The sequence below is a fragment of the Medicago sativa genome, chromosome 4 (genome assembly GCF_051527215.1).
Source record: "Medicago sativa cultivar Bolivia chromosome 4, Bolivia_mono, whole genome shotgun sequence".
Taxonomy (NCBI): Eukaryota; Viridiplantae; Streptophyta; class Magnoliopsida; order Fabales; family Fabaceae; genus Medicago; species Medicago sativa.
In genome coordinates, this window is record NC_140752.1 from 65,983,731 (window position 1) to 66,006,314 (window position 22,584).

At 30.4% G+C, this 22,584-nt stretch overlaps 2 protein-coding genes and 2 long non-coding RNA genes across 5 annotated transcripts; 2 read left to right on the forward strand and 2 right to left on the reverse strand.

The window, feature by feature from the left end:
• Positions 1-25: 25 nt before the first annotated feature.
• LOC146930853 (non-cyanogenic beta-glucosidase-like) lies at positions 26-16,877 on the reverse strand. Its single transcript, XM_085702290.1, has 13 exons — positions 16,599-16,877; positions 15,944-16,013; positions 10,252-10,310; positions 3,499-3,574; positions 3,307-3,384; positions 3,107-3,194; positions 2,781-3,027; positions 2,550-2,668; positions 1,246-1,463; positions 1,099-1,130; positions 834-936; positions 553-661; positions 26-394 (listed from the first exon to the last, which is right to left on the reverse strand). Exons 1-13 carry the CDS (start codon positions 16,860-16,862, stop codon positions 223-225), a joined length of 1,635 nt encoding a protein of 544 aa, XP_085558416.1. The 5' UTR covers positions 16,863-16,877; the 3' UTR covers positions 26-222.
• Positions 5,082-9,592, forward strand: LOC146930854 (uncharacterized). Of its 2 annotated transcripts, XM_085702291.1 has the most exons (7): positions 5,082-5,258; positions 6,038-6,199; positions 7,056-7,520; positions 7,622-7,739; positions 7,835-8,113; positions 8,200-8,301; positions 8,812-9,592. In XM_085702291.1, the coding sequence occupies exons 3-7, from the start codon at positions 7,069-7,071 to the stop codon at positions 9,310-9,312; spliced, it is 1,452 nt and encodes a 483-aa protein (XP_085558417.1). In that variant the 5' UTR covers positions 5,082-5,258; positions 6,038-6,199; positions 7,056-7,068; the 3' UTR covers positions 9,313-9,592. The 2 variants fall into 2 exon arrangements, with proteins under 2 accessions (XP_085558417.1, XP_085558418.1); XM_085702292.1 differs by lacking the exon at positions 7,835-8,113.
• On the forward strand, positions 12,540-14,598 carry LOC146930855 (uncharacterized). Its single transcript, XR_015006518.1, has 3 exons — positions 12,540-12,791; positions 13,278-13,387; positions 14,324-14,598. It is a non-coding gene; the product is annotated as an uncharacterized LOC146930855 (long non-coding RNA).
• LOC146930856 (uncharacterized) lies at positions 13,231-14,496 on the reverse strand. The gene is made up of 2 exons (XR_015006519.1): positions 14,443-14,496; positions 13,231-13,417 (listed from the first exon to the last, which is right to left on the reverse strand). It is a non-coding gene; the product is annotated as an uncharacterized LOC146930856 (long non-coding RNA).
• Positions 16,878-22,584: the final 5,707 nt, after the last annotated feature.

A 22,584-nucleotide genomic window follows, 5' to 3' on the forward strand; every position in this document is an offset into this window, starting at 1 on the left:
ATTTTAACATAAGTTAATCATTAAATTTGTCGAAACAAATAAATTTTTTATTCAAATTAGTCTTAAAATCAAACTGATATATGAAGGACCAACTAATATATATGATCATAGCTGCTGGTACAAGGCACTTATTTCTATTTCTACAAGCTGTTAATTAAGATTAACAACTTTTATTAGGTGCTGAATTTGGATATGCATGCACCAGCTTCAAACAATATAGGACTAGTTTCTTTTGAGAAAGTTCTTGTACCATTGAGCAGAAAGCTTTGGGTACCTTTTCAATCCATCATTGTAATCTACAAAGTTTAATCCAAAACGAACAGTAAAGCCTGCAAACCATTCATTACAGTCCAAAAATGACCATGCGAAAAATCCCTTTACATTCGAGCCGGCCCTGTAAAAAAAAAAAAAACCACGAAATGAAAATTCATAACTTGTGTGCATATATTATAGTATTAATCTTTTTGTTACTTTATAATATATATTAGATGGAAATGTTGAAAACAAAGAGTATTTTCTCTTAAAAAAAAAAAAGCAAAGAAAGATTATTACTTGATTGCGGAACGAATATAGAAGAAATGTCGATAATAGTAATCAATTCTGTAAGTATCCAAAAGAGCTTCTTCTACAGAAAGTGTTGCGTCGTTGAATTCATTCATACCTGTACATATCATACATATTCTTTCAAATTAGTCAGGATAAGAACAAAATTAAATTTATACATACATTTGTATAAGAAAGAAAACAAAATATAAACATACATTTTGTATAATAGGATTGTTCCAGTTATGATGGCATTCAAGAAAATTAATATGATTTATTTGTGTATTTACCATTTTCAGTAATGTAGACCACAGGATTGTTGTATTTCTCCTTAGTGTATAACAAAAGATCTCGAAGTCCTCTTGGATAAACGTATATCCAAATTGAAGCAGCCTATATATACAATTATTATAAATATATATTATTACTGTTTTATTTATTAATTGATTTAAACTTTGACAAAGAAAATGTTTCACTCACAAAATTTAATAAGAGAATTAGAGATGTAATTTTTTTATTTTTTTTTAGTAGTACTTTAAGTTACTAGAGACTTACCCTTGGACCTAGAGGTTTTCCATTTTGTTCAACTGCAATTGTGAAAATAAAGAGAGAGAATCATCAAAATCAACATACTTAATTTATCATAATATTAAAGGAACTAATTAACACAGGTAGAAATGTAGAATAGATAAGTGTCCTTACATGAAGTATTAGTCATAGGATCTGTTAAGTAACTTGGAGGAGCATTGCCTTGTGGAGGTAAATGGTTAATATAGCTAGAAGAGTAATAGTTTATACCAATAAAATCAAATGAACCATTCACTAGCTTTGATTGCAATTTAGTGAACTTAGGCAATCGGTTTTTCACTATGGCTTGCATGCTTTTAGGATAATCTCCGGTTGTTAGAGGTTCCATAAACCTGAAATTAACCAATCAAACAAATTAAAATAAACAAATAAATAAATACTACTAACCTTTAATATTTTGATACATTTGTCCTTGCGCACCTTAACCTATGAAGTGTTTAAATGTGTGTATGGATTTTGGATATATATATATATATATATATATATATATATATATATATATATATATATATATATATATATATATAATTTAGTCATAAGAATACTACTTGGAGCACCTTCATAGAGGGTCTAAGGTGAAGGACACTATTTACATAGGATAGAAACGACCTCAAGAAGGTAGGATGAAGTTCAATAGCGACAGTGCCTGCAAGGATATGGGTCGTATTTCCAGTTGTGGTGGTATTTTTTTTGATGCAGATGGTAAATGGATTAAAGGCTACACTAAGAAGATTGGAGCTTGTGATGTCTTACATGCTGAGATGTGGGGGTTGTATTTGGGTATAGAGATGGCTTGGAGGGAGCATTTTGATCATCTTATAGTGGAAAGTGACTCGAAGATATTGATCGACATGATTTCTGACAAGTTCAAGTTTAATGGGAATAATTTTAGTTCATCTTATCAAGAAACTACTGAAAATGGATTTGCATGTGCTAATCAACCATACTTGGCGCAAAGGAAATAGAAGTGCCAATTGGCTTGCTAGTTTTAGCATTTATGTGAATCATTTGATTTGATTGTTTTGGAGACTCCAGCCACTGAGCTTCAAAAGTTCATGTTTGATGATATGTCCAAGGCTTGCATGCCTAGGAATGTCCGGTTAATTTTGTAGTTTATTTTCACTTGGGCTTTGCCCTCTTTTTGTACCACAAAAAAAAAGTGTCTTTATCTCCAGCAATTTCTAAAACTCTCCTTTAATCCCAATGCATCATTTCGAATGGACAAAAAACATGTTTTCCTCAGATCCTTTGTTTCAGAGGTGAAGAAAATGATGGTTTTAGTCCGTCCGAAAGAGTGTATCCAAATGGAATCGGTGTATTAGAGATGGTAGTGGGGTGTAGCTTTCATGGATATATGACTTTCTTGTACTAGATACTAGATTTGTGTTTGAAATTTTTATGAGCACTTAATTAATTACCATCCAAATTGGAAGTCAAGTGATCTCTTGGCAGCCTTTTGATCGGGTATGCTATTGTTTCCAAGTGGTATGAACCAATTTGTTACCAATGTTATGCCTATCTTGCCCTTTTGATATGCCTGCACACTTATGTAACTTTAAATATGAACTATTTAAAATTTAACTATAATCCAAATTTGTTTAAAAACAAGGACTAGAGACGGTTTTAAGTTGTGAACAAAAGAAATTTACCTGATACTTGATCTTATACACATGTACAGCTTGTGCATGAGCAAGAATTTGATTATGTGTAACTATATAAGGTTCTGTGCCAGAATTACCACCCAAACATGTTGGGCTAGAACATCGACCTGGTGCTGTTGTTCCCATTGCATATCCACCATTACTAAACAACCATGGCTCGTTAAATGTAACCCAGTACTTCACTCTATCTCCGAATTCCTTGAAGCAAAGATCAGCATAGTCTCGAAAATCATTTCTAAAACATTAACCAAATTATAGTTATCTATACATTGAATCGCTATGCTAGGCAAATGATATTTGAAATGGAAACTCACATTATGCGAGAGCTTAAGAAACCACCATACTCGTCTTCTAAGACTTGGGGAAGATCCCAATGAAAAAGAGTTACGAATGGTTGTATACCTAAAATTTCACCGACATATATTATGTGTATTTGATTGTTTTACTAACAACTACTTTATTATTAAAATACAAAATCTAACAAATAGTTTGGACCGTAAATTTTGAATGTTACCATTAGCCAACAATTCGTTGATGAGGTTGTTGTAATATTTGATTCCTTCATGATTTATGCCTCCACTCAACTTTCCTTCTATTTTTATGAAGTAAAAAAAAAGTGATGATAAAATTGTTGGTGTGAAACAAATATAGCATCCAACCAGAAAATATTATGTTAAAAACTGTCTATGATCAAATTTTGACTTACTTGGGAGTATTCTTGGCCAAGCGATTGAGAATCTATAGGAATCCATATTCTGATCCTTCATAATCCCAACATCTTCCTGTAGTAATAAATTTAATATATTTGTTATATTGTACACAAACAAAATGAAATTAATTAATAGAAATGAAATGAAATTCCCTCAAAAAAAATGGAATGAAATAGTGCCAAAACAAATCAATAATTAATTCCAATTCATATTACATGTGTTAAAGCAACTGTATGTAACAACTTTTTATTTTTTTTTTGAAAGATATGTAACAACTTTTTATTGAAAACAACAATTATTTATTATAAATTTATACATTTAATATAAAATGTAAAAGTCCAATGCAATCTTATTATTTTGAACTTCTTAATATATGAAAATTATACATGGTACAAACTTACTATTTTGAATTTTTTAAGTTTTTTTTTAATTCTTTTTTATGAATCAAAACAACAATATTATAGGTATTTTCAAGCATTAAATGTTCCATTAATTCTTTTTTAATTCTTTTTAAGTTATTTTCAAGCATTAAATGTTCCATTAATAGTGTATGCTTACATTTTTTTTGAAGGAATAGTGTATGCTTACATGTTAGAGAAAAATCCTACAATTTATTTTAGGTACTCCTAGAGAGTGATCCGATAACAAATGACTAATCAAATTTGGAATAGACTTTGACTTTATATTATATATAATTTGGAGGAAAAATGATATTTGTACAATCAATTTGTGACAACTTTCACTTTTATACTCACATTATGTTCTTACTTCATCTCTTCTTTTTTCTCACTCCATTGTTTTTTATTACCAACAAAAAGAGAAACATTGAAGGTTATCTCAAAAATTGTTGCAAAATAGTTGTACGAATATCATTAATCAATTTGAAGTGGGGGTCATTCAACTCTTTAAAGTCGGCTTATAAATTGAAAGATGTCTCGCACATAAAAATTTGTTTTTAGATTATATCTCATATAATATATGACTCTTAATAAATAATTTAGTTGTTTTAAAAAAAACAAAAGAGGGTGCTAAAGAGTGCCCTGGAAACCTAGTTAAAGAAACTAATATAAAAATATTATATTGTAAAGTGATAAAAGGTGGTATATTCAACTTTTTGTAAATAAAAAATTTGTTGTTTTCGGTGAAACACTACAAGAAAATAGCCATTTAGCTTCAGAAATATTAGCTTCAGGCCATTTCCAATGCTAATATTGTGTGTTTAGCGTCCAAAAATACTGATGCAAATGCATTTTTTACAATGATTTTTTATTATGAAATTTAGCTTCAGTGTTGTGGACTCTATAATATATATTGTAGACGCTAATATTTTTAAAATTTTATTATTAAATTAGCGTCCATGAATTTTGATGCTAAATTTTAGTAATTTTTAATTTTACAAATAGCATCCACAAATATTGATGCTAAAAAATTTAGGCATTTTTTTCAATTTCTTTTTTCTTTATTTATTTTGACAAAATTTCATTTCCCCCCATTTTTTTCTTTCCCACATTTTTTTTCACGGTTCCCAAAATCTTTTTTTCCACCACTATTTTATATTCTTTTTTCTTCTTATTACAATAATCCTTATCTTCAGCATATGAGTAACTTTACCAAATCCATGTGAGCGACACTTTCTCCTTTCAACCAAAAAACCAAAGTCACTTTCCCAATCCAACCAAAATCCATATCCTCTTCTAATTCGATGGTTACCTAGTGATGGCTACGTTCCCAATCCAATTTCAAGCAACTGTTTCAGGTTCTTTCTTCTTATGTTTAATCATTATCAATCATGTTTTAAGAATACCCTTTTAATCGTTCTTCTTTGTTTATTAAATTTTGATTTTTTTTTTATGTTACTTTAGGCTTACAGGGTATGACAGTAATCAAGTTCTCTTAACATTCTAGATCTTGTGGGTTTCTCTAAAAAATTACATTGGTACAAATTTTGAATTTATAAGCAATTTGTATGTTTGACCCACTTCTGGCTTGGTGGTGAGGAACTGGCTTATATAGAAAATAAGATCCTTTGTGACACATACTAACAGCATGTTTATTTTCTATTAATTAATTGTTTGCTTTACTTTCCATCATGCTTTCATCATTTCAATATGTGGTGGCATTGTGTTGGAATAAGGCCCCCGAGCCTATTAATCTTGATGAGTTCACTAGGCACTACCTTGTATATAAATTGGCTCATAACTTTATGATATTCTTTTTGCCATCACAATGACTTTTAATGTGGAGCTTTTTTACGGCTTTTTATTTTCTTTTGTATGAAATGAAGTTGGTGTGGTTTGAATATTAGTTCTCTTTACTTTGCACCCAATATATGACGTGGTTTAAAAGTGTGTTATGATACGTGGATTCTAACTTTGCGCTTAATTAATTGAAATAACCTTATTACTCTATTAGTAAGAGTGTAAGATAAAAGGGTTAATTTTGACAATTTAGTTATTAAATGTGTGCTTTGGTATTGTTATTACAAAAGTACAGAATTTGCTACTGAAATGTTAAGGGGTTAATCTTTGGTAACAGGATTTGACATCAACGTTCTCGAATTGCTTCGACGTTGTCTCCGGTGAAGGTTCTGAGTTGCTTCGCTGTTGTCTCCGTTATCGCCTTTCATCGATTCACTGTTCGGAGGCAAAATTGTTCCTTGAAGTTCTTCACTGCTGGCTCTCGCGTTTTCTCGAACTGGTATCCTTCTTTTCTCTCTCAACTACTTTCTGGTGTGTGAAGATTTTTTATTTTTGATTTCCCATATAGTAAGTACTATTTGAATAAGTAATAAATATTTAGTAGAATAGTTTTTGGTGTGTAAGGAACGATAAAGTAGTAGTATATAAATAAGTAGTAGTAAGATTAGAAAGGAAGATCTATGAGTGAATGAGTAAGGTGGGGAGGTTGGAAGTGCATTCAAAGCAACTTGTACGTCCCTACATTTATCTTTAATGTGTTTCATCAATCTCCTTCCTTTCTTTTTCAAATTTATTTGTCTCACAGCGTCTCTGTGGAAATAATAGAGGATGAAATTCCTTATCAATACGATCATATGTCACCCACTGTCCGTCACTGAGTTGGAAATACTACATGATGCAGCACTAATTGAAGAGGTTGAGATGATTATTGATCATAACAATGATCCGATGGACCAAGATGGTCAATCAGAAGATGATGATGAAGAGGAGAGTGATGGGGAGGACAATGAGGATGAGGAAAATGAGAACGAGGATGGGGATGACGATGACTACGATGATATATAGATTAGATTATTATTGTATTGAAGTAGTTGTTAGTTTAAGGGAAGGATCAAAATTGTATTTTGGAGTAGTAATGTTTAAACTGTATTTATCTTAATTTGTAGTACACTATGTATTTATTTTTATTTCTCTTATTTCTGCTATCACTACATGCTTTCAGTTGTTTTTATTATTCTTCTAGTTCTAACTGTATGTATTTTCTCTTAAGCTTTCACACATTTCTCTTATTTTCTGTTAGTTCTAACTGTATGCTTTCAGTTGTTCTAATTGTATTTTTTTGTTTTGGAAAACAGATTGCTTGACCAAATGGCTGGACAATGTCATGGAAATAAGCGGAAAAAGTCTTCCACCAAAATTCATTTGAAGGTATTAAAACCAGGAGATCTTGCTAGAGCCACTAAGAAGCTTGCTGTAGCCAACGAGATACGGCGAAAGAAACTGGGTTTAGCACCATCAGTCGAGCCTGCCTCACCAGCAGCCCAACTCACCCCACCAGCTGTGGTCCAACCTGTCCCACCAGCTGCGGTCCAACCCACCCCACCAGCTGCGGTCCAACCTGCCCCACCAGCAGTCCTACTCACCCCACCAGCAGTCCTACCTTCCCAGGTGACTGCACCATTGCCGGCCCAATCGATAATACCACCTTCCCTAGAGGAGGTTCATGTCCAGGGCTTGCAGGGAGACAACCTAGAGAATGAGCAAGAGGACGATCAGGATGATGATATTATAAAGACTGTCATACGCCCTCTTGGTCATGGGTATTTCATTTTTGTTTCTTTTACAATTTATCATGCACTTACTTTTATAAATTAAAATCTATTTCTTTTATAGTTATTTTGTTTTTGTTTTTTTTTTGTAGATTGTCTCCTAGCAATGAAGCTGCTAATGCCATGAGGATGGCTATTAGGCGTCAATTTCGCACTGCTTATTCGTGTTGGAAAAAGGTTCCTCAAGATGACTGGTTTAAAACATTTTCGGTAAGAATATAGCATAATGGTTGAGAATAAATGCCTATCGTCTGTCAGTTTTGGACTAAGATGTAAAATTTACTATATTTATATTGTCTTAACAGAAATATGTTTCATGGGAACCACATCATGCTAAGGAAATCAGGGGCATATTTAATAAAAAGTGCCCCAAAAGGCTTACTGACATGCTTACAAAAGTAAGAAATAAGGGGAAAAGACCTAGTTGGATGGGAGAGGATGCATATGATGCACTTCTTGACTATTGGAAAGGAGACAATTTCAAGAAGCTTTCTTCACAAAATAAGACCAATCGGGGTTCAACCAAGGGAGGAGCTCTCCACACCACAGGTCGTAAGGCTCACCATGATGTGGCGCTAGACATGGTATGCATTCATTAAATTCTTTAAATATTCATTGCTAGATTTTTTTTGTAATTTCCCTTAAATTTGTTTCATGACTTCATTGGCAGTGCAAAAAACTAGAACGGCCTATCTATCCCGATGAGCTCTTCTTGTTCACGCGTAAGAGGAAGTCTGGTGATTGGGTTGAAAGTCGTGCTGGAAAAACTTATGTAAGTTATTCATTGTAAAATTTTGAAGTTGGCATTGAGTTACTAGTTGCATTGGTGCAAATGTGAATTGTAATTTTTTTCTAAGACAAGATTAGGAACCTTAAATCAGAATTTGAAGCATAAGTTTGAACTAATGTATAAGAATTAGAAACCTAGGATCAGCTGAGTGCTAGTCCCTACATAGCAAAACTACAATTAATGTTTGTTTTTAAGGCAACAGAAACAGAATCACTATCACACAATAGTTGAGACTAGCTAGTGATGTTAAATATTACATTGGGCTGTAATATAATCTGGTTGTTTTATGAACTATAGGAATTATTCTTTGTTGCTGAATTATTCTTTGGTGTGAATTGAAATTGATTACATACATTTTGGATTATGGCGGAAATTATGCATTGTTGTAGTAGAGACTACATGCATGTTACCTTTAGGAATAGACATGAAACATGCACTACAAATGTGTTCGCTGATTTGACAATATATTAATAAGTTGTGTTTTTTTCCCAGGAAAAATATCAAGAGCGTCTGACTCAGCTAACAACAATTGGTGAGGACTCTACTGGTGAAATACAAGAGGTGGATGGAGAGACAAGAATTCAATTATGGGCAGATGTTGCTGGGGGTATTTCTCGAGGTCGGTGTTACGGTACCGGGGCTTTGTCTGGCAATATTAGACCAGGTGTACTTAATCTAACTCAAGAGTCTCTTCCTCCTGAAAATGAGGCGATTGAGATGTTTCGTCAGGAGGCAGCTGGGGCGCGTGCAGATGCTGCTGCAGCTAACCAAAGAGCCGAGGAAGCAAACCAAAGAGCTGTTGAGGCTGATCAACGTACGAAAGAGTTGGAGAACAAATTCTATACTGAAATGGCAGAATTTAGGCAACGGATGGCAGCTTTAGAGAATCAATCAGGTGATGGTTCTTGTAGTATGATTCAACCTCGTAATACTCCTCAACATCCACATTATGATGTTGCTCTCGATGATCAATCAGAGGATGACCTCACCTAATCATTGTCAATGTTGTAGTTTTTGTTGGATATAACAAAATTGTCATGTGTTTTTTGGATGACCTCACCTAGTCTCTTGAACTAATGTCACCTTATGTTTTGGCTTTAGGATTATGTATAGTTTCTACTAATTTTACATTTCAGACTTCGCCAAGCTTTTTTGGATGACCTCACCTAGTTCTCTTTGAACTTGTGACTCATTATGTTTTGGCTTTAGGATTATGTTTAGTTTCTACTAAATTTATGGTTAAGACTTCATTATATTTGTGGTTTGTTTATCATTAGATGCCTCAATTTCAATTCCTGTTAATATCTCTATAATATTATATTTTTGGGTCTTAAATATTATTTTGTAAGTATGATAAGGGGTCGTTGACCAACAAAAAATATATGCATTCAAGTTAATTAATGTCAGTGAATTGAATGCAATTGCGTACGGTATTTTTCAATAAAATTGATAGCTTATTATTTAGCATCCACAATTTCGAAAGCTAAACTTGACAGAATTTAGTTTTCTAAATTTTCATCTTAGCATTCACAGTTACTGATGCTAAATTTAGCCCAACTTTTAGCGTCCATTTTTATAGATGCTAAGTAGCGTCTACATTACATACAATTTTAACACGTGTTTAGCTTCAATTTTAGCGTCCACTTTTGTAGATGGTATTTTAGCGTCAACTGGATGCTAGTGTTTAGCATCAAGGCTTTTACTGTCGTCAATTTTTTGGACTCTATACTGACTCTAAATGGCTGTTAGCATCCACAATTTGCCTTTTAGCATCCATTTTTCAGCTGAATCTAAAACACCATTTTCTTGTAGTGAAAAAATCCTATTTATTATTATAGGCACCAACTTCCCTTAAGTTATCATTAAATATACTTTCTCCTATTTCACGACTAAGGATAATAATTCCTATTTAATATAGGACGGAGCTAGTACCTTATAGCGATGGTATTGGTCAACAGTCACGTCTGCATTGCTTCCATCCCTTATTTTTTCTACATTTAAAATCATATAATGCATCATATAAATATTGTAAATTATGCATATACACAATTTAAAATCAAACAATGAAGGAGAAAATATAACTGTAAGTTCTGTTGAATTTCAAATATCTAATTGAAGATTTTCATTACATGTTTAATCAAAACATCTGGCATAGGTTGTTCGTATGGAAATTGGTCTAAAATCAATCATATTCTAACAAAAGATAATCTATTTAAATGGAGGGTCTATGGTTAAGAATGACAATTATATTGTGTAGATTGTTACGTGAATGAATAGTGAGTAATTTGTTTTTTAAATAAGAGTAACTAGTAACATACCCGTGCATCCGCACGGGTGCTGGTTGGTCGGGGACGAATTTGTGCAGTATAAACTTGACATTAAATATTTGTAAACAGTTTTTTTTAAAGAGAAAGAATTTGTAAACAGTTGAAATGTATACATATTAAACAAATTATTATTAATATTTTTGTAATGTAGTATATAAAACGTTGGATAACAAAAATGATTATTAAAAATATGTTTTTCTATCATGTGCAAATTTGCAAATTTTTTGTATAATAATTTATATTATAATATCAAAATTTTTTATATGCAAATTGAAACAATAATATTATAAACTTATATGATTTTTCTCCTAAAACAATATTGACTAATATAATTTTAAAATATGTTTATCAAATTGTCATGTGTATAATAATCATTTTAAAAATTTACCAGTGACAACATGTCTCGTGTATAATTATTATTTTAATTTTTTAATCAAAGACAATACGACACATGTATTATAATTACTTTAAGTTTTTAATTAATGAGAACATGTCTCGTATATAGTGACGACTCGTCCCATGTTTAATAATTATTTTAAAATATATATCAATGACAACATGGTCCGTGTATTATAATTACTTTAAGTTTTTTATCAATGAAAACATATGTCGTGTATAGTGACGACTTGTCCCGTGTATAGTAATTATTATTAGTGACGACTTATCTTGTGTATAATGATAATTTTTATATTTTTATCAGCAACAATTTTTCAAGTATAAAATAATCATTTTAAAAATTTATTTGTGACAACCTGTCATGAGTATAATAATCATTTTAAAACATGATCTGACGACATATTCCATGTATAATTATTATTTTTAACTTTTTAGCAGTAGCAACCTATCCCTTTCTTATATTGTGGAGACTTTTTTACATTGTATAGAATTTTAGCAACGACAATTATTTAAGTGTATAATAATTTTCGACTTATACAATTTTATAATATGTTTTCCAACTTGTCGTGTGTATTAGTGATGACTTGTCCCAGGTATAATAATTATTTAAAAATTTATATCAATGACAATATGACTCGTGTATTATAATTACTTTAAGTTTTTATGAATGAAAACATGTCTCTTGTATTAGTGACGACTTATCTTGTGTATAATGATAATTTTTATATTTTTAGCAGCAACAATTTTTCAAGTATAAAAAAATTATTTTAAAAATTTATTTGTGACAACCTGTGCAAAATAACTTTTCCCGTGTATAATAATAATTTTAATTTTAATTTTTTGACGGAATTTTTAAATTTTTAGTAGCAATAACTTTTCAAGTGTATAATAATCATTTTAAAAATTTATCAATGACAACTTTTCATGTGTATAATAATTGTTTTAAAACTTCATCTGCGACAACGTGTCCCGTGCATGATTAATATTTTTAACTTTATAGCAGCAACAACTTGTTCTTTCTTATGTTGTGTAGACTTTTTTATATTGCATGGATTTTTAGAAACGACAATTTCTCAAGTGTATATTAATAATTGACCTATACAATTTTAGAATATGTTAGCCACTTGTTATGTGTATAATAAAGAATAAATATCAATCTTCAAAACAAAATTATAGTTGAAAAAAATAGGAGTCTAAAAAGCAATTTAAAAAATAGGATAATTGTCATGGTTAGGCCCAAACCGTGTAAAAAGACAGAAGAAAGCCCAATAGATAACTTTCCATAACAAACCCTAATTTTCATTTCCCATTAACCAAAGACAGAAGAAATTTTTCTCTCTCTCCCTCTCTGCGCCGTATCTTCTTCTTCTCTGCCCTCACAAATCAAGAAAACCTCCTTCTCTCTTCATCTGCAACTAACTCCGACCACCGTACTTATAAATAAAGCCACCGTTTTTATCGTCTCATTCTCCTATACAAAACCCACTTATTTATTTTGAGATCAAGGAAAGTATGAATATTGAGTCCAATTTCTCTCCGATTTTGCAGCCACCGTACGTTAGCGTCCTCTGCAAAAATCAAAGTGATATTTTGCTTACTCTAAACATCTACAACAGAAAATTACGGCCGGAGCAACTTTTTTTGGGGACAACCGCAACATCAATAGCTTCAGTTTCGTCGTCCAACATGCAACAACAAAAACATTCAAAAGATGAAAATTGATGTGATTCTCTTATATTTTCAAGACATGTAAGATTTGTTTTTGTAGATTAATGAATATGTTTTAGGTTTTTTTAGATCTAATACTAATGTTATTTTGGTAATCCTTTTACTGGATGGATCTTTGATAAAGAAGCTAATATTGCAATTTCCTTGAAGACTTCGTTTGAGTTGTTTTGTGGTTCATGCAAAAATAGATGGCTTTCTTTACCACAAAAAATTATCATTTTTATTCCAATTTTGAATTTAAAAAAAAATAAAAAAAAAATGAAACTTTTGTTCAGCAAATAAGGTTTTTTTTTAACTGGTGAATGATATTTTTCTTTTGCATATCAAAAAAATGTTTTTTTTCCTTATATATTCGATCCCTGTTTTTTATTTTTTTATTTAACAAAAGTTACAACTCTGTTTTTTCTTTTTTGAAAAAATTATTTCTTTAATAGATTCTTTTTAGAGAGTCTCTAGAAAATCAGAACACCAGCAACTCATCCCTGTTTCTCATTTTTTTTTTTGTAGCTTTGATATGGAATCTTCAATGGACAGCTTACAAAAGTCTATAATTCCCATTTTCGACAAACTTGGATCTCAATCATGGAATTGTGCAGCTGATCTGGAACCATCATCATGTAAGCTCTCTTTTGGACCTATGTGATCTACTTCTTTCACACATGCAACAAATAACAACAACAACAAACAAAATCAGCTTTTATATTCATATCCTTAATTGTATGAAATTGATTTCTTCATCATATTTATTTATTTGATACATGCAACAACAAAATCACATTTATTAAAGCAAAAGAAAAGTTTCTTGTGAGGAAACAAAATTGGTTATAAGTCAACAAAAAAAAATTATGTTTTGCTGGTAAATATTGTTTAGTAAATTATTTTGTTGTTGTTTTCAAAGAACTTTTTTTTTGTTTAATTTTAATGAAATTGATTATTTACATGATAGACAAAAAAAAATTATGTGTAAACCTTATTTAATATTTTTTTCTATCATTTAAATGATTTATTTATGTACATAGAAAAAACAGATTTTAAATAATTTTTTTGTCAAAACATAAATTTTGTTTCAATTGATAGTTTTATGTTTCGACAAAAAAATATAAATTTTGTAGGAAAAAAAGTATGTTGTTTTGGCTGTTGATACAAAAACTCATTAAATAAAATTAAGTTAACTTAAGTTGGGTCCTCCTATTTTTCCTTATTTCCTCATACTTAAATTGACATATTTCTTTTATGCATTAAAAAAAAACACTACAGTTTCTGAGATTTACAATAGCATGGGTTCTTCAAGTGTGATATTCTATCCCAGTTTATACATAATAATGACATTACAATTCCAAAATTTATATTTCTTCCTACTTTTATTGTTCTTACTCTTTTATTGTTCTTACTCTTTCATAATGATATTCATCACGTCTATTTCTTCTTTGTTATTTTTGTAGAGGAAAAAAAAGGGTAAGTTTGCAAAAATATAAAGGCAGAACTTTATTATAGTTTGGATATGAATATTGTTCGATATACTTTGAAATAGAGTTTGTTATATGTTTATGCAGTTGAAAAAAAGAAGAAAGTGAACTTAGTTTAGTTTAACATGATGATATGAAGGACATAAAGAAGGGAGAAGACATGTTTGCAAAGAGAATGAAGAAGAAAGAAGAGTTGTTTTTGTTACCTTACATTTCCTTTACATTTGCTGCAAAATAAGAAAGTGAAGATTAAGAAAAAGTGAGAGAGAAGAAAAATGAAATAACAGATTTGTAAAAGTATTGAATCTTATAGAAAAGAGTTATGAAATTTGAAATTCAAATGTGAGAGTTTGCCCCCAAAATTTTATACAGCAAGTGGACATGTGAACTCTATGTATTGGTAGAAGTGCATATTGAATTGACACTTTGGGTCAGACTTGGGAATCCGAAAAAGTGAATACTATTTAGTTTTAGTAGTCAGCATGAAACCGGGAAAAGAAATTTGAAGTGCAATGAAACAATAAAAAACATAACTTGGTAGTTACATGACATCATTTTTGTAAAGATAGGTCATTTGGTTACCAAAAGCAATATTTAGACTTGTTTTACCCCTCAATTTAGGACGTGTCATTAGTAGAGGATGTCCAGTTTGGGTTTTTCCACAACATAGTATCTTCTTATATTAAGGAGGATGATAACTTAAACTTCTCAATCCTCACACTTAGCATATTTTATGCCATGGTGGTGCTTATTAATTTTAAATTATATTATACCTTTTGTCATTGAGAAAAAAAAAAGTTCAATTTTGATTTATGTATATCAAACTTGGCATATTTTATGCCGTGGAGTGCTTAACTTTAATATTATACCTTTTGTCTTTATTAAAAAAGTTTAATTTGGATTTTATATCAAACTTGTATAGCATGGACGTCATCATAATCACATATTGATATCATTTTTTTTTTGAGGGCACATATTGATATCATGTTTAGCCAATTTATTTTTAAAGAATTTTGCTCTATCGGATATTTTCTTAAAAGACGATCATAAAGTTTTTACAATGTTAATCAATTATCGATTATTTAAAATATTATTTAAAATTTTCAACTAATTTATAATTAATTGACAGTGTAAAAGATATATATACCAACCTACCTACTACCGGATTCTTCAACAAAAAACAAAAAAAAAAGAAACCTACCTACTACCGGTAAAAAAAAAAAAAAACAAACAAACCTACATACTATGGCTATTAAAAAAAACTACATACTAATAATTAGATCATATTATAAATTTACAAAAGTTGTGTTCTTTTTCATTTACGAACTTTTCAAGTAGGCTTGTAATTGAAAATCACAATTTGCATAATATCTTAATCTTAAAAGAGAGGAGTTAGGTCTCAAAAGGTTAAAAGTACATTTTATTTTATTTCTTTGCAAATTAAAATATATTTTATTGCAAGTGGGTTAGGGATGTATCTTCCCATGATTAACAAGTTTTAAATGTTTACATTCAATTTTGGATAAGATACAAGTAATTCTTTTTCTTTTTTTTTTTTGGTCAGGTGATACAAGTAATTCTAAAAGTGATAAATTGATTTAAAATGTATTCATTAAACTAGAAATGGAAATTAACTGGCAAAGCAATATCTCCTTTCCTTTTTCTCTGTATGTTAGAGTGTTAAACTGAGATAGAATTAAAAAAAACCTGGATGTTGATGGGTGAAGGTGTCCCAGATACTTGGTCCTCTACCACCTTCCTTTACTGCACCTTCAAACTATATACATGTTTGCATTTCACAAACACAAAAAGTTAATTATTAAGAAGATCAAGTCAAGTAAGCATGAAAAACAAATAGCTGTGTAATTCTTTTAAATATAGTTTCTCATATATTATAAAGGTTTTGTATGAACTCCTCTCATTAACTTTTTGTATGTAATTTCACTAGTTTAATTACAAGGATTTTCTTAATTACAAATAAAAACATACACTTATTCCAACCAAAAAAAGCTTTTCTAAAATCATGTCACGATTTGCCTCAAAATTGGTTAACATTATGTGGCGACAATCACGACATGGTTTTAGAATCATGGCACGATTGTGACATGATTTTAGAATCATGGCACAATTGTTGAGATAGAATGTGGGTTAACTACTAAAAGAAAAAATCGTGACACGATTTTAGGATAAAGATGTAGTTATTTATTGTGTAATAACTTCAATATAGCACGATTTCGAAAAATCATGACACAATTTTGCACTAGTTTAAGCACTATTAAGGCTTCATTGTTCCAAGAAGAATTACTCTATACAGTTGCGTGAATAAGATATCTTAATTTACATCAACAAAATATGTACATACTTGGTAAGATGACGATCCCGCCCCAAAGATGAAGCCACGTGGAAAACTACTCCGACTCAGGTTGCCGATGTCAAGAGGAGTTGAAACTTCAACTCCGTTTGCGAAAGTAAGTGTGACTGAGCTAACAACAAAGAGAGCAAGCATGGCCACATTGAAATAGCCAATGAATACCATATTTGGTTTGTTCTGCTTGACCAATTTACTTTTTTGTGTTAGTGTCTGCCTTTTTATACATGAAGGAGGACTTCCCCTATTACGATCCATATGCTTGTTTAATAATAACATGTATTAAATAATTGTTTTTGCCCTATAATTGAAGGATACTTGTTAGAATATTGCTACAAATAATTGTTTTTGCCCTATAATTGAAGGATACTTGTAAGAATATTGCTACACTTTGTCATCCATAATTTTATTTTTCTTAATTACCTCTTGTGTTTATTTTATTTGTTGTGTTTTGGAACGCAACAAAAAGGTGAGTGTGATATTTGATTTTACAATTGTGGTGAAAGGACTAATAAGTATAGTAGAAAAGATGAAAGATCTTGGGGATACTATTGTTTTTCCTTTAGTATTTTTGTCTCGGCCAGTAGTAGGGTGTATCTTTTGATAATTTTTAGTACAAGTGCATGCCAACTGATATCCATGGATAATTGAGTTTGGAAACACATTCTAAATAACTTGGATAGTGATATCATATTGGAGGAAAGACCTAATATTTATGTCTTGATTTCTCTTATGATCTTCTTATGGCTTCAGAGATTGGGAAAAATAGTAGAAATTTGAGTTTACTCAGTTCTTGATTAATTTCTTATAACTTCTTTGTATATCTTATAATTAAAGACTCGTTGATAGTGGATCATAAAAATTTTCTCTTCCTCAGATGTAGGTCAATTTTGATTGACTTGGGTATCCTATCTTTGTGTGTTTGTTTCAATTATCTTTGATCTTTAGTTATGATTGCATTTTCTATACACATAAGTTGTTATGATTGTTTCAACTAACAACACTTTGTTCTTGTTAGTTTTGATAAAGGATTCGAATTCACAACACAGTTTTCTTTTCTCTATTGCACAAGAGTAAATGTTGAGACTTTATTATATAATTTTTTTTTTTGGTTGATACGCTTGAAGTAAATGTGCAACTCACTTCATGGTTACCAAAATACCCTAAAAGATATTCACGGCTATTCATATTGCATCAAGTTTGTATAAACTTATGGGCGAATTGAATCTAAAATATAGCATGTTCATATACGTTTTGAAATTTATGTGTGCAACATTCATCGTGTTATTATTTTAAGTTTTTGTCAATACATTGTTAAAAAACAAAGTGTATTTGTAAATACTATCTATAAAGTAGGACGGAGAGGGTGATTTATTATTTATTTGAGTCAAAGAGTTAGAAACAAATCCTTGTTTTACTAAAAAAAAAAAATCTTGTTCTTTTGCTACTTATTCTCAAATGAAACATTACTTGGCACAAGTGCAGACAACCGTGGGTTCCGTTTATTGGAACTTTGTTTCTATTTATTTTTGTTTCGAATTGGTCAGGGGCTCTTTTGCCTTGGAAAATTATAAAGTTACCTCATGGAGAATTAGCTGCACCCACAAATGATATAAATACTACTGTTGCATTAGCTTTACTTACGTCAGTAGCCTATTTCTATGCGGGTATTTCAAAAAAAGGATTGGCTTATTTTGGTAAATACATCCAACCAACTCCAATCCTTTTACCGATTAACATCTTAGAAGATTTCACAAAACCCTTATCACTTAGTTTTCGACTTTTCGGAAATATATTAGCTGATGAATTAGTAGTTGTTGTTCTTGTTTCGTTAGTACCTTTATTAGCGGGCGTACGTAACGGACCGCTTGCACTCCTTGTTTTTTTGCTACTTATCGGCCGTCCTGTAATAATTTAAGGATAGTTGCTCTTTAGACAAGTCTAATTCGGTTCTGATCGAGTCGATTATTTTTATGTGTAGAATTTGATCGGGTCGTAACTTTCGATCGATCTTCTTTTATAAGGCGAGCAATTTTGATATGCTTAAAGAGCAATTGTCTTTTTTTAGTGTGAATCAGATATCCTTTGCACGTAACTGAATAGACTAATTTCTCGATCTAGGTAAGACTGCAATTGATGACAAAGTTCTCTTTCAAAAGATTTAATATTGTTGCATTCACATCGTTGAATTTGAACTCAAGACCTCTAATTAAATTAGAAGAGATCTTTTATCATCAACTGTTATCTAATTTAAGACTTAGTCTATGATGTTTTTAAATTGGAGACAAATTAGTTTTTATTTTATACTGAGTTTGGAGAATAACTTGTCCTCCATATAAAAATATTAAGACTAAATAAATAGGTCGACGAGAAAATTATAAACTTAATAAAAAAAGGTCGTTTGTTTTGGAAATTCAAGTAAGTTTTTTATTTTGACAATGAACTTCAAATAAGTTTTCTTTTTTAGGAGAATTAACTTCAAATAAGTTAACAAAAAAAAAGTTGGACCAAATTATTTTCATTCATTTAGATAATGGAAAAATAACGTGCTATACCATCATGGATTCTCTCAAAAAAAATGATCGAAATAAGAAACTTTATACTTATAAAAGAAAAGTATATACACTTGTATAAAATCCAACACTAACTCACGGGGGTGTCTTCTTAATAATCTAGTAGTATTATTAAAACTATAGCAGCCGGGGATATAGGAAGATCAATGGAGGGATCTAGATTACTTCTTTTTTTTTTTTTTAATAAAGTTATATCTAGATTACTAATGAGTATTCCTTAGATATGGTAAATATAATTGAATACTATAGGTTTTTTTTAGGGGAGGTTTGGATACTATAGTATCAGTTCACATATCCGTAATTTGAAAAAAATAATTGTACTCATACTTGTATCAAATAAGAGAGTGAGTATTAAAGAGAGTGTTCAAAAGAGAATATTGTTAATATTACTCATCAAATAAATAATTGTACTCAGACCTATTTTTTTTTTTTACAAAAATTGTACACGGACCTATATCAATGTGTGCATATATAGCAACTTCAATGCTGATATATTATATATGTAACTTGTGGTCGGTGCTTAAATATTTGTAACCATTATATGTTTTTTTAGCTTTTCGGTTATCAGAAAAAGGGGTCTTGTAATCTAAAATTCGATTGAGAAGTAAGTAAAGTTTAAATAAAAATAGTCGATAAATAACAGCTACATCATTGTATTTTTTTCAATTGAAAAACCATTCAAATTTCTTATATCTGAATCATTAAATATTACAAACCAAAATACTTTCTAACTGAAAATATGTCAATTGATCACACATTGCCATAAACATCAAAAAGAATATTAATCTTGAATTGGCAGTCTCAAAGAGAAGAAAAAAAAAATGACAAATGAGAATATCACTTGATTTGTCTTTTAATGAGTAATTCAAAATAAAAATAATTGTATTTTTACTAAATTATTTTTATTAAGTATTGATGTATTCACCCCATGAGTATTAAGTGAAGAAAATTGAGTGATGAAAAAATATTAATTAAAAGGTACAACTTGTAAAAAAAATGTAATTAATATTAACTAAAAATTTAAATGATCGTTTATTTTAGGACTATTCTTTTTTCAAATACATCAACGCTAGTTCTTTGTTTGTGTGATGAGAAAAACATAATATGTCAAATGAGTGTATTGTATGTGTTAGCAAGCAATAAGATTGCATAAATAAACACTTCGGATTTCTAAAAAGGCTCTCTCAATTTTATATATGTAATAAATAATAAGTATATAAACCTCACTATACAGTGTTTTAAATTAAGTGGTGTTATTTGAACAACTATAAATTGACAATTGTATTGTTGATGGAGCAAGAGTTTGGCAAAGGTTTGGATAGTTGTCCTCGAATGTGATATCAGTTGCTTCAAACGACGCCGAGGAACGAACTTTGTCCATCGGTTGTGGATTCCCGAAGTTCTTCATTAGAACGTCAGACACCCAAAAAAAATAGAAAAACGAGAGACACACAAGCCAAAAAGGTTAGTCTCTTCAAAAAAAGAGAAATGATATTTGAACAACCATTTTTAACAACTTTTGTGACAACTTTCTCTCTCATACTCACATTATCTTTTTACTAATCTCTCTATTGCTTTGGTTTTTGTGCCAATATCTCATTTCCTTTGTAAAATTTTAGTTGTCACATATATGGATGTTCAAATAACACAACTCAAAAAAAAAAAGGAATGAAGTAGTTCTACTGGTACCCAATTGTTTGTTTTGGCAAAAAGTGATGCAAGTTGAAGGTGGTGTTGATTGTTAGGGATTCGATAGTTATTCTGACTCCAAATGTTCTATAGCCTAATTTCTCAAATATATTTAAAAAAAAAAAAGAATTAAGTAGTTCTACTAGTATTCATTTCTTTGAATTGGCAAAAGTAACGAAAATTGAAGGTACTGTTGAATTGTGTAGAGAATATCTAGTTAATGTAACTCAATTGTTTGTTGACCTATTTTCCTAAATATATCCCACGTTTAATCTCTTTCATGTTATAACTTTGAAAAGACCTTCAAATGTGTGTCTGATCGTACTCCCTTCGTCCCAAATTATATGTTGTTTCGGGGGGGGGGGGGGGGGGGGGGGAAGTTGTCTCAAATTATATGTTGTTTTACGATACCAACGAACTATTAATGTTACTTTTCATATTATATCCATAACTATTTATTACTCTCTCTTCTTTCAATTATTTCATTTATCTTTCTCGTATCATTTATTAAGGACAGTTTTGTAAAACAACTCATAATATATATTTCTCACATAAAATTAATTGCATTTTTTTAATACGTGTGAAATGCACAAAACGTCATATAATTTGGGACAGAGGAAGTACTAATTTTATTATTGAAATCAACACAATTAATCATTTGCCTTAAAAATCGTGTACAAACCTTAAACGACTATTATTTTAAAACGGGGAGAGTAATGTATTCAATCAGTGGTGGAACCACCTAATGCACAGTGGTTCATGTGCACCTCCTCAATTTTTTGTTCTTACACCAAGTTTCTATCTTTTATCTATCACGAACCCTCTAAAAAAGAGTCAATATCATCTCCATTTATCAGTCTCTCCATTTCTTTCATTTGGAAAGATAAAGACATAAAGAAGTTTGAAAATAATTAATAGTAGTGGGACTCACTTAGTGGTAAGACCCACTACATATTTTTTTTGTATCTATCTCTCACTAAATGGCATTGTCCATATAGTTTTACCAAATAAAGATGATCTTAACTCCTAAACAACAAACCATGCACCTCATTTGCACCAACTCGCTTCCTTTTATACCAACATAGACCTTTCTTTTAGGGTCGGCCCTAGGCATATGTTGGGGGGTGCGATGGCCTAGGGACCATGCCGGTAGGGGGCTAAAAAAAATTTATGAAGGAGGATGTATATAGAAATATTTGGTTTATGGGGGGGGGTATATATAGTAAAGTTCACTGAAAGGCCTCAAATGTTGACATGATGAAGGGTCGGGTTTAAGTCTGTTAATGTTTTTGCCCCTTTTGGGGTAATTTGCTATATATACCCCCATGTAGAACAAAGATTTCTATATACACCCCTCCCTATAAATAAATTTGGTTGTTCTTAATGATGTGCCAAAAAAATTATTATCGAAGAAATTGGTGATATTTTTTTGGGCCTCAAATTATATGTTGTCTCAAATTATATGTTGTTTTACGATACCAACGAACTATTAATGTTACTTTTCATATTATATCCATAACTATTTATTACTCTCTCTTCTTTCAATTATTTCATTTATCTTTCTCGTATCATTTATTAAGGACAGTTTTGTAAAACAACTCATAATATATATTTCTCACATAAAATTAATTACATTTTTTTAATACGTGTGAAATGCACAAAACGTCATATAATTTGGGACAGAGGAAGTACTAATTTTATTATTGAAATCAACACAA